The 12743-nt window shown below is 52.4% G+C and overlaps 1 protein-coding gene across 1 annotated transcript in view; it reads left to right on the top strand.

The window, feature by feature from the left end:
• The first annotated feature begins 845 nt into the window (after positions 1 to 845).
• Positions 846 to 12743, top strand: part of IL6R (interleukin 6 receptor) — a 49735-nt gene continuing 37837 nt past the window's right edge. The window contains exon 1 of the mRNA XM_045204181.3: positions 846 to 1409. Coding sequence (XP_045060116.1) covers positions 1325 to 1409 — 85 coding nt within the window. The 5' untranslated portion in view covers positions 846 to 1324. The remainder of the gene's footprint in view (positions 1410 to 12743) is intronic.

Raw genomic sequence — 12743 nt, 5'->3', positions numbered from 1 at the left:
TGTCCCTTCATACCAATCCCATCCACTTGGGGGCTCCTCTAGGTCACTCCCATTGCAGCTGTCCCAGGAACCTTGGTCCTGGTTAGGATCAGCCTGAAGACCAAAATGGAAAAGTGCATTCTAATTAGCAAAAGTTGCTAGTCCGGAAGCTTCTCACCCTTAACCTTATTTCAGTACTCTCCTTTCCCTTCAAATTGAGCTTGGAGGCCACCATATCAGCTTCGGGATCCCTGGGGAAACTTTGTGCGCCCTTTCAAGAGGTTTTCATGGTTGCTCCTGAAAGTCAAGTACCAGTTTCTATCTGTCAGATCAGGATGGCGGACACGCAGGTGGGGACAACTATTGGGCACCTGTGGCCTACTCCCCGTGTCAGGTGTGTCCATGCCATCTCCTGGGCACAGACTTTAAAAAAGTCTCTTTCTGACAGATGAAGAAACTAAAACTCAGAGAGTCGGAAGAGCAGTCACAGGCAGCAGGCGGAGGTCTGGACGGAGCCAGGTCTCTGCCTGCCTCCAGAGCCCCAGCGTTTCCTTGTTTCCCTGTCGGTGCTGCAGCCTGCGGGCCGCCGGCAGGCACGGAGAGGAAACGTGCCTTTCCAGCAGTGAGCCTTTCGGCGTCCAAGCCTCCTGCTCGATCGATTAAATCAGCACCTCTGGGGGCCAGGCCCGCACACTGGTGGTTTCAGGGCTACCCAGGAGGTCCCAGGGGCACCCCGTGCTGGGGCACGCTTAACAGTAATGGTGGGGGCACATCGCCTCCCCTCCGGGGCGCTCCAGGTGCTTCGTTCACAGCGTCATCCTGTTCACGAAACCCAAAACCAAAACCGAATAGTGGCGGCCAAATCCCCTCCTCTCATCGATGGAACCTAGGGGAGGGGCCCGGCCGAGCTCGCCCCCGCCGGGCTGGGGGTCTCCTGCCCCGGGGCTCAGGTGTGGCGCCCTGGCAGGAAGCCTGCGATCGGCCGGGGCGCGGGGCTGTTGCGCCATCCGCTCCGGCTTTCGTAACGGCACCCTGGGGCGGCCCAGAGACGCCCCAGCGCGAGTTCCTCAAATGTTTTCCTGCGTTGCCTGGACTGTCCGCGGCTCTGAGTCACGTGCAAGTGGGAAGTCGCACTGACACAGAGCTCGGCCAGAAGGGGCCAAGCCGGGCACGGCGCGGGGCTCGAGGACTCGCCGTGAGAGCCGAGCGCGGGTCCCCCTAGGGTGGGGACTGCCCTCGGAGCCTGAGCCCGCCCGCCGCCGCCCCGCCCCGGTCGCCCGGTTCCGACCCGCCCGCTCGCCCGCCTGCCGGTCTGGAACCATGGGCCACTAGCCGAGGAGAAAGCATGCTGGCGGTCCGCTGCGCGCTGCTCACCGCCCTGCTGGCCGCGAGGGGGGCGGCGCTGGCCCCGGGGGTCTGCCCCGCGCTGGGTAAGGGCCTCGCGCACCTGGAGGGCTGGGCCGACTGGCGGGTGGGGGAAACCAATGTGGCCGCGGCAGGTGGGGGCTGGTGAGCGGCCTGAGGGAGGAAAGGCGGGGTGAAGGCGCCCCTCTTCCGTGGCTAGCGTGGGTTCCCGCGGGCGGGGGGCGCACGTACTCCCTGCTGCGTCCCGCGCCTTCGGAGGTTCGCTGTCTGCTGAGACTGCCCTGTGGCCGGGAAGCACCCCGTGTTCTACTCGCAGGACTTGGTGTGTTCTCCGGAGCTTGATTCTCGGATCTCCTTCCAGTGTCCCCAGGAGACTTTACATAACTGCGTCCCGGGTGACTGAGGGGAAATACCCCAGCTGGGTGGAGTTCCCGCCTAAGCTCCCCTCTAGCCTCAGCTTTGGGTCGGTGGGGGGCACCTTGCCTGTCTGTCCCCTCAGCCCCCTGGCTGTATGCGTGAATGACAGCACCCTGACTGTTGAAGGGACTGACTTCATGGGCGCTGAGTCACGACCCTCTGGCTGCTTGCATGGGCTTCAGCAGAGACCAGCTCTACAAGCTGTGTGCCCAGCCCTGGGACTGTAATCTAAGTGGGAAGGATGATGGCCGGGGATCGGGACGCCTTGAGGCTGGCACACACCAGACTCCACTTCCAGAGGAGAGAAGGAGGGGTGAGGTAGATAGAGGCCAGGGGGCACTTTTGCTCCTGTTGACTGTAATCTGCCCCTGGCAGGGTGCCCAGCTGCGGGTCTAGTCTGTCCAGTCCAGCTGGGCCACTGCCTCTCCAGCGGTCTATTTTAGTGTCTGAGGGCTTCTTTGAAGACAAAGCGGAAAACCAAGGGGGCAGACTGATGTCTCCCGCTGGGAGATAATGCTCTGGAGCTGGGGGCTACAGTGCTCAGCTCTCTGCTGTCTGGTTCCTCGAACATATGGAGGTGCTGTTGGTTGAGGCCTCCTGTGCTTTAAGGCATGTTTTCTAATTCTCCATTGGGTCTAAAATACTTGCACTTTGTTTCATAGAGGAGACTGAGGTCGAGAGAGCTTGGGCTGGGAGAGGCCCAGCCCTCCATGTCCCTGAGTTCCAGTGCAGTAGGTCCCCAAGACTCCCAGATGTAGAACTAGCGCAGCAGGAAGAGCTGAGGGGTGTTTGGTGCCAGGCTGAGCGTGACCCCTGGCTGGCTGGCTGAGCGCTGGGGCAGAAGAGGCCAGGGAAGGGAAGTGGAGGCCCCCAGCTTGCCCACCGTGGTGTCAGAGGGATGCAAGGCAGAGTTGAGGCCCCTGTCAGGAGGGAGCACGGCTCCCCTCCCTACCTCTGCTGCTACTCATGCCACAGCCAGGGCACCTGCCCCAGGGAGGTGACTGCTACCTCTCTGGCTTCATTGCACTCTGGAGTGGTTAGGCACCGTGAAGGCAGTGCCAGTGGCCGTTGTTTCCCCATTTCTCTGGTGCTCAGGAGGGACGGACAAGGTGGTCTCAAGGCATGGACAGCCTGTGAATTTAAGGCAGAACTGAGAGTTTGGGGAGGAAGTGAAAGCCTTCGCAGTTCAGAAGGAAAATGCAGAGAAGTAGAAAATACCCAGCTCCCCTCCTACACCCACACAGACTCAGCCCACAAACTTGAGAGTAAAAATAAAGACATTGTACAGGAAGCATGGAGCAAATGACTGAGATGTCTTGCTTTGGAGAAGTGAGGGGCCAAGGGTGAGCAGCAGCTGGAGTGGGTTTGGAGGGGAAATCCGCTGGCTCTCTGGGCTGTGGGCTCTCACAGCCCCTCTTGGGGTTAGCGGCTGCCCACATGTCTTGGAGCCTCAGGTGCACTGGCCACGGACATGGGTTGCACCCAGGTGACTCAGGGCCTCCTGGTGCTGCCTGCAGTGTGACAGCACACAGAGCAAACACACACACCTTGCTGTCATCCAGTCTCCTGCCTCAGCTTCTGAGCTTGCCTTTCGGGCGATTTCTTCCTGCCCTCAATGTCTACCTGCTTTCCTGCCCTCAGCCTGCATCAGTATTTCTCAAAAGATTAGTTCTGGGTCTAGTTGCTTCAGAACTGGGGTGTGTGTGTGTGTGTGTGTGTGTGTGTGTGTGTGTGTGAAGGGTGGGGCTGGAGGCAAGCCAAAATGCCGATTCTTGGCTCCAGATATACCCAAGAGAAATATCTGGGAGTGAGTCTTGGGAAATGTCCTTTTCAACAAATGTCCTTTGCGATCGGCAAGTTTGAGGATGGCTGGCCAAACAGTGAGATTGAGGAACTGAACTAAGGCCCTCCCCCAGGGGGCTTGGCTTCCACTTGCCAGAAATCTGCTCCTGCTTTGGCTCTGTCCTTGTGTGTTGATCGCAGCAAACATTTGTTGAGTCTGTGTAAAGCCTACGGGGCCTGTGTGCGGTCAGCCACCCAGACTCCACCTTAAAGGAGATTGAAAATGGTCAGGTGTAAATCCCTGAGAGGGACTGAGGGAACCCAGCTGTGTGACACCTCCTGCTCAGTACCCACTACTCCAAGACAAATTGTCTGGGGCTGGGGGTGGGGAGGAAGCCACTCTGACTGAGGACAGAGACCCCAGGCAGCAGGCATGCTGACCCTGCCCCCAACACTTCATCCTGGGACTGGGTCAACAAACCCTCCCCTCTCGGGGTGGGGTCACCCAGTGTGGCCTGGGTCCTCGCAGTCGTAACATGCACCCTCTCCTCTCCCTTCCGCTGCTGTCTCACCGGGCCTGCAGGCCACCAGCCCTGTGAGGGAGAGCATTCCAGTCACAAACCTGGGATTTCCAGGTCAGTCTTAAAGGTTATAACTCTACTCTCTAATATGGTGGCTACTTGCTCAGTGTGGCTATTTAAATTTAAGTTAATTAAAGTGAAATCAAATTAAAAGTGTGGTTTCTTAGTTGCACTAGCCACATTTCAAGTGCTCGGTAGCACGTGTGACTCCGTGGCCTCCGAGCCGGACAGAATAGATGGAGAGCGTTTTCCATTATCGCAGGAAGTCCTGCTTCACAGAGCGCGTTCAGTAGAACTTCCAGAGGCTTGCTGTTGCTTCTTCCTTTATCCCTCTCTGGTCCTTCTTTCCTCCTCCACCTGAGCACAGCTCATTGTGTGCGGGGAATGGCTGAGGCTGCGGAGCCAAGCAGATCTCCATCCAGCCCTGCCGCGTGGAAATGATGTGAGCTTGGGCAAGTGGTCTCACTGCCCAGAGTCCCTGTTCTCACCTGGAAAGCATGAGTAACTACACTGCCTCGCAGGGATGAAGAGGAAAATGAGCCAGACTGTGTTTTTAAAAAGTCCCTAGTGCAGAGCAAGTGTTTAAATAAGTGTAGCTAATAATTCATTCATTTGGAAAAAATATTTTCAGCTTCTGCTGCGTTCCAAGCACTATCCTAAGAGCTATAGATACAGCAGTGAGCAAACCAGACAAACATTCCTGCCTCGTTGGAGCTTCGCTGTAGTGAGAATATAAATGAAATATGTAGTATGATTGTGGCCAAGGCTAAGGAGGAAAAATAACGCAGGAGGGAGTTAGGAGCTGTGTGTTCATGCTGAGGGGGGCATGTTCAGTCGATCCCTTTGCGGGGAGGCCAGTGGAGTTTTCACCGAGGTGATTATTTGAATGAAGGCCTGAAGGAAATATAAAAATATGTAGAGACTCCGTATGTACCTGTCAACCAAAACACTTCCACGGCCAAGAGCTTTTCTGAAAGAGTTTATGGAGCCAAATGCAGGTTGAGAAGGACCAGGTCCTGGTTGTGCGGGCGAGACGGCCCCCAGTGGGGCCGGAGAGAGCAACGTCTGCAGTCCCGGGCCCACGCCGCGTTCGTACATTGTGTTTTGGGAAAAAAAGGAAGAGATGTAAGTTGTTTTGAAAGCATTTACACTGGCTATCAGTGCAGAGGGTGGGGAAGGTGGGAGTCTGTAAGGAGTGTTCGCTCCTTTGGGCTGGGGCGGGCAGCAGTCTGGGAAGTTCACGAGGAAGCAAGAAGACGGTGGTCGGTGGCGCCTGCCTGTTTGCTTTAGGCAACTGTGAAAATAGCCACCTGAAAGTTAATTCATGTTCCAACACACACTCAGGAGAGTGTGAGCAGCCTTTTGCTGGTCATCCTGCCGTTGATAACTGATTCACTTCTCTCCTCTCCCCCTTCCACCCTCTGGCCTGCTGTAATTTAATTTAGGACACCTCAGAATTTTCTCCTTGCTACTCTCATCTTGGGCAGGAAAATTCCTGCCTCCTCTGTAACAACCTGGCGCTACATGTGAGCCTGTTATGTTCCAGAGCAGAGGGCTCCAGGGGGCACAGGCATGAAGCTGCAGCTGTCTCTGGGGAGCCCAGGCCTCAGCCATGAGACCCCTTGGATTCTTTCATATCACTTTGTCAGGTCATCAACTGTCATTGAGGTTGGCGTCTTCAGGAGAGAATCCTTGAGGGCTGGAGTGGCAAGGAGAAGGTGGCAAAGAGAAGCTTTGACCTCTCTGTCTGGTGAAGCCCGGGGAGCTTCTTTCGGGGAGTCGATCTGTGTGGTCTAACCTTGTCTCTGGCCTTGAGATCCAAAGAGGTCCCAAGTCTCTGGTCGAGTTGGGGGCTTTTCCTGAACGGTCCTGGGTTCAGTCTTGACTTTCAGCTGCACCTCACCAGGCTCTCCTGCTCCCACCCACCCCCTGCCAGCTCAGCCCCATGGCTCTACCTTCAGGCGTGTGTCCCTGAGGCTGTCATCCAGGCTGTCCCCTAGCACTGGTTCTCACTCCCCTCCACCTCCCTTTTTCCTTTTCTGAAAAACATCTTTTGGTCTTCTCCCTCTTCATGCTGGTGATGACAGTATCTGTTGCCATACTGAGTGCCAGCTGTGTACGCAGAACTGTGCTAGACTCTGCATCTGTGATCTCATTTACTCTTCCCAGCAGCCTTATGTGAGAGGGTGTTACAGCCATTGCACAGATCGGGGAGGCGATAGGACAGGCAGGTTTTATTGGGGGAGAAGATCAGGGGTTGGCTTTAGACTTGTTGCCACTGAGGTATCTAGACAACCAGGAGAAGGTGCTGAGGAGTTGGATACAGGAGTCTGGAGTTTGGGAAGGACTGAGCTGGAGGTTTGAATTTGGCAGTCTCGCATGCTGATGGAAATGATCTGGCAGAGACCAAAAGGTGACGGAGAGAGAGAGGTGAGAATTGCTGAAGCAATTTCCCTGAGTAGGCAAGAGGAAGCAGAAGCTCAGAGAAGTTAAATAACTTGCTCACAGTTGCACAGCAAGGAAGTGACAGACCAGGCTCTGAACCTTGCTATTTATTTTCACTGTATCACTGTGTCCCTAACAACTCCCACTCTTCAGAGGACAGGGACGTTAAGGTCATCTCTCTTCAAAGTATCCTCCCTGACACCATACCCATTGGTGCAGCAGGGATGGCCCCACTTTCATCCCAGGAAGTGTGTGCCGCCTTCTCTTAAGTATTGAGTGCACTAAAAGGCCACCGTGTACATTTCGGCCTTTGCACTGTAACCCCATGCTCATCCATAGCCCTTTGAGTCCGGAGAACATTTTGCAACCACATGTCACTATAAATGAGCTTTCTCCGTCTCTAAGAGAGGCAGCTGGTGTAGCAGAGTGAAAACAGCTTAGCGGTCGGACAATCCGGGCCTGCCTCCTAGCTGTCCACTTCAGCAGCCAGCCCACTTTGGGGGCAAATCACCTCAAGCCTAGGCAAGAACAGTGCATTTTAGGCTGTAGCAAACCATAATGGGTGCTTGATAGTTGTAATTGATCCAAGGAGCCTGCCTGTTTTGATGGGAGGAGGGCAAGGCTATGGAATGCAGACCTTTTCACAGGGAAGGGGAATGATGCATGAATGCGGTGGGGTAATAATTATAATTGTTCATGGTTTTTGAGAGATTAGCTATGTCCTAAAAATAGTGCTAAGGTTTTAACATTAATTATCTAATGTAATCCTCGCAACAACCTTTTGAAGTAGGTATTATTATTACTTCCATTTCATGGATGGAAAAAATGAGGCCTAAAGAGGTGAGAAACCAGACCAACGTCACACAGCTAGTAAGTGACTGACCTAGAGCTGGAACTTGGGTGTGTCTGAATCCTGGGCTTGAACTCTTGACCACTGCACCCAATGGACTAAGGAACGTTTACTTATTTCTATTAAATAAAGAACTTCCTCTTTCAGTTTTTGATATTTCATTGTATGAACACACTGAGTTTATTTACCCGGTTTCCTTTTTTTAAAAATCTTCTCCCAAGGATATGCTTATTGATTTGAGAGACAGAGGAAGGGGAGGGGAGAGAGAGAGAGAGAGAGAGAGAGAGAGAGAGAGAGAGAGACACATTGATCTGTTGCCAGGAATCGAACCCGTGGCCTTTGGTGTAGGGTCGACACGCCAACCAAGTGAGTCACTAGCTCAGGGCTACCCAGTCTCCTTTTGATAGACATCTGGTTGTTTGCTGTCTTGCCATTATGGATAGGGCTTCGGGGAATAACTTTGCATATCCCTCATGTTGCAAGAATGTCTTTGGGATAAATTCCTTGAAGGGGAATCCATGGGTTGAAGGGCATGTGCATCTAGAGAATAGAACTCGCACCAGTTCACACTCCTAGCAGCAGTGAGGGAACGCCTGTGTCCTCACATCTTTGCCAAATTTGCACTTCTGTTACCTGAGTGAGATTGTACATGCTTTTCCATTTTTAAAAAAGAGTTTATGTATTTTTAGAGAGAGGGGAAGGGAGGGAGAATGAAAAGGAGAGAAACATTGATGAAAGAGAGAATCGTTGGCTGCCTCTAGCACGAGCCCCAACCAGGCGTGTGCCCTGATTGGGAATCAACTGAGCCACACTGGTCAGGGAGGTTATCCTTTTTTTTTTTAAGCTTCCATTTTTATATCAGAAGTTCTTTTCCTTTTTATTTTTTTAATTTAAATTTTAAAAATTATTGATGAGAGAGAGAAAGAAACACTGACTTGTTGTCCCACTTATGTATGCATTCATCGGTTGCTTCTAGTGTGCGCCCTGACCAGGGATCGAACCCGTAACTTTGGTGCATTGGGATGACTGACCAACTGAGCTACCCGGCCAGGGCTGATTTTTCCATTTTTAAGAAACATTTGCATAATCTACTTATATGAACTGCCTATTTATATTAATTGCTCATGTAAAAAAATGGGTGGTTGGTCTTTTTCTTACTGCTTACAGGAGCTCTTAATACATTAAAAATCTTAGTCCTTCATCTGTGATACAAGTTGTGAATTTTTTCTCCAATTTGTTATTTGTCCTTTGTCTTTTTCTTTTTTTTTTTCTGGCAGGGGATGGGTTTTGCTATGCAAATTAAAAAAAAAGTAGTTGAATTTATCAGTTTTTTAATGACTTCTAGGTTTTGTATCATATTTAATAAAGTCTTCCTTATGTCACTATTACTTTGAAAGATTCTAATTTGTTTTTCTGGTACTTAAAAGTTTTTATATTTAAACACTCAATCCATTTTCATTTTTCATGGAGTGAGGAATGAGGTACGGCTGTAACTTTTTCTCCGGTGTAACCTGTTGTTCCTTTATATTTTATTGAATCTTTTCTCTACTGATTTTAAAAGATACTTTTCAAATCTACCAAATTACTATATGTACTTGGTTTTATACTGCTTCTCAGCATAGCAAGTAGTTAAAGGCACAAGGTCTGAAGCCTAATGGCTTGGGCTTGGGTCCAGGCTCACCCCTGATCAGCTGCACAGCCAGCCTCCTGCTCTGTAAGACGGACTGTCGGGAGAAAAGTTTTTATATGGGGCCCAGTGAGGTGATCCAGGTGCATTTGGAATAGCGGATGTATGTGGCCAACACTCAGACCAAGCTAGTTTTTAAAAATTGTGGAAAAATATGCGTTGCATAAAATTTGTCATCTTAGCCATTCTTAAAGGGATGCTCAGCCCTGGCCGGGTTGGTCAGTTGGTTGTAGCATTATCCCGTACACCAGAAGATCTCAGGTTCGATTCCAGGTCAGGGCACATACCCAGGCTGTGGGTTCAATCAACCCCGGTCAGCGTATGTACGGGAGGCAACCCATGGACGTTTCTCTCTCACTTCGATGTTTCTCTCTTTTTCTCTCTCTAAAATCAATAAACATATCCTTGGGTGAGGATTAAAAAAAATTAAATGATACAGTTCAATAGTGTAGACTAGGCTATTTTTGGTTACTATTACTTCTGAATTTTCTGGCATCTTCCACAGTATTGTTTGTTCGTGGGCCAGTAGAGCGCTGGTTTAATTACGGTAGCTTTACACTTTGCTGCACAGCCTACCATGTTCCCACATAGGAAGACTCGGCATTATAAGTAGGCTTGTGTTCCCTAAGTGAGACTCTAAATTTTCTTAATCCCAATAAAAATACCAACAGGACGTTTTAAAACTAGGCAAGCTGATTCTAAAGTTCAGATGGAAAAGTAAATAAGCAAGGATAGCCAGGACAATTCTGAAAAAGCAGAGAAATGGGAGGGGAATTAGCCCTACCAACCTTTGAAGCCTATTATAACCCCACAGGGAAGCCAGAATCAGGTTCACAGCTCCCCTGAGGACAGATGTGCCTGCTCTTCCATTCTGAACTGTTTCCACGACCTCATGGCACATGGGGGTGACAAGAGGGACCTAGGCCTGAGCTCAGGCAGACGCGAGAATGCAGGAGGGGGGACTTTAGGCCCTTCGTGAAAGTGTGTACTGCGGTGTAACATACATAGAGGAGAGTGCACTCAGCATATTTCTGACAGCTGGATGAATTGCCATAAACAGCTCACCCATGTAATCCCCACTCTGATAAAGAACAGAACGGGACCGGCCTGGAGCCTCCCCTGGGTTCCCCTCCAGTCAGTCACTCCCTCCCACACCCCTGCTTCATGACTTCTCCATCTTTAGCTTTGCTGCCTCATATCTACAAGGGTAGGAGACAGTGGTGGATGTGTTTGGGATGAGATGGGGGCATACATCAGGTCCCTTCTTCCTGCTCCCCCTTGCCAAGCCCCCTCCACAAACGCAGAAAAAAGCCCTGGTGGGAGGTCAGGCTCCTGGTTAGACTTCTGGTGGAAAGACAGGCCCCTTTGTGCCCTTCTCCAGGGGAGGTGTGGGCCACTGGCCATGGGCCACGCGTGACCGAGTCTGAGGACCTAGGGCTCCAGTCCCTGCTACATAACACACTGGCTGCGTGACCGGACCCCGGTGTTCCTATAAAAATGGGCAAGTTGTCCTGAATCATTTTTAAGGGCCCTTACAGCCCCAACTTAGCTGCTCTGTGGACCAGGGTCCTGTGTGTGTCCCTGTGTGGGCTTGTGTGCCCTGCTACACGCCCTGCTCCGTCCTGCCTCAATCTCTTCATCTGCTTCCTGGGGCTTGGTGGGGGTGGGGGAGTTGGATTGTTTGCCCTCCTTAGATATATTTTCCTCTAATTAGTTGACATTCTCTGAGAGGTGATCCAGGCCAGACCTTTGGGCCTGGGCCAGCTGATTACCTCTGACTCTGCCAGAGGAGGATTAAATGTTTTTCTCTTGAGGAGTTGGTCACATGCTTGTCCCTGACTCAGCAGCCAGCATTACCTTTTTATGGGTCCAGAAAGCCTCTAAGGCTCCCTCTCTCCAGGTAGTATGTAGGCCATGGTGCGGAAGGATAGGAAAGGCCGCGCCAAGGTAAATACTGACACCACCAAATACAAGGCAAATACAAGCAGGTACAGGAGTACAAACACATTAGCGGGGAGAGCGGGGGCTGCCAGTGGGCGGCAGTGTGAGAAGAGGGACTGGGGAAGCGTGGAGCTGAGAGCTGAGTTTCTGAACTTGGCAGGGGCCATAGCTTAGACCCTGAGGGCTGGCCTCTCTCTAGAGGCAGAGGAGGGCAGTCTGGGGGTTGGGGGGGAAGTGAATGGGTAACCCAGTGAGAGTCAGAGGTGGGGGCACTTTGAAACTATAACTAGTCATTTGAGTGCTGCTGCAGGGTAGGGGTTGAAAGGTCAAGGGTGCCAGGCTGCTGGCTCTGGTAAGACACCCCTCTGAGGGACTACTGGTTGTGGCAGAGCTTGCCTCTCCCACCCATCAACACACAGCCATCAACCCAGACCCCCGTCCCCAGGGCTCTGTGGAGTGTGGGTAGGCGTGAGAAGAGCAGGGCAGCAGAAATTGGGAGACAGGGAAAGATGTAGGGCTGTGGGCAGCCCGAAAGGGGGACCCAAGGGTGGAGCACAGAGTGACATGTGGCCCTGGCAAGGCAGAGGCTTGGGCCAGACCCCCTCCCTCACTAGCTGTGAGCTTGTGGGCAAGTCCGTGACTTCTCTGAACTCCCTGCCTCAGCAGTGGAGTGGGGCCAAGCCTCCGCACGTGGGGCTGCTGTAGGTAAGCGGTGGACAGCTCTCAGGTAAAGCACAGGCACCTGGTGGTCAGTGCTAATGGTGTTAATGAATGTTTTGATTATCATTACACTGCAAATCGGGGAGCTGGGCCCAGCCCTTAGATGGGGAAGGCAGGGAGGGGGATGAGCCCTGGGAACTGGTCCGAGGCCCCTTGGGGCCAAATTCTGCATTTGTTTCCATTTGGACATGAAGGGCCCATTTCCTTTATCTCTGAGATGGGACCTTTAATCCCCTGTGACCTTTTCTGCTATCTTGTGTCCCTGCAACCTGAGAGGCCGGGGCCTCCCGAGCTGCCAGCCCCGCCCCGCCCCACAGGCCCTGCGTCTCTGCTCCGAAGCAGGGCGGCAGGGCGGCGGGATTAGCAGGCGTGCGCTACAGCGGTGTCCCCAGTGGCTCACTGGGCAGCCGGCTCACTGCTTACATAATGGGGCCAGGGGCCTGAACTTGTTGTTGCTGGCAAGAGCAACGGCAAGCTGTGAGAGAGTTGAGAAATAGGTCTCTGTGTGCGTTTTTCTCTGGTTATTGACATTGCAAGTTTACTTGAAGAGGGGAAAAAATAGAAAAACAACAAAGCTGCTTGGCTTTCTGGCACCAAACCTTACTTAGGTCCAGAATGGGGAGGAACCCCATTCTCAGGGCTGGGCTGCAAAGTCCTGGCTGAAGGGATGTCGCAGTGGTGCGGCCTGGCGCCCCAGGGATGGGGTTGTGTGGGCATCAGGCTGGTGGGTGGGGTTGGTGGCCAGGGGTGATGTGGACCTAAACTCTCTTCCCCTTAAGGAGTGGGTAGCGAGGGAGGTTGTGGGAGTTTCTCCTGGAGCTCTCCAGGGATGGGAGAAGCTTTTGTCTGAGGGCACTGGGATGACCTGGCTGTCATTCCTCTGGAGAAGTCATCAACTATTAGAACAGTAAGTCCATAGATTAATTATGTGTTTTCAGGCAGGCCTAGTGACTGAGACAAACACACACTCATGCTT

This window comes from Desmodus rotundus, chromosome 12 (assembly GCF_022682495.2).
Source record: "Desmodus rotundus isolate HL8 chromosome 12, HLdesRot8A.1, whole genome shotgun sequence".
Taxonomy (NCBI): domain Eukaryota; kingdom Metazoa; phylum Chordata; class Mammalia; order Chiroptera; family Phyllostomidae; genus Desmodus; species Desmodus rotundus.
This window is presented reverse-complemented; position numbering and strand designations above follow the sequence as displayed.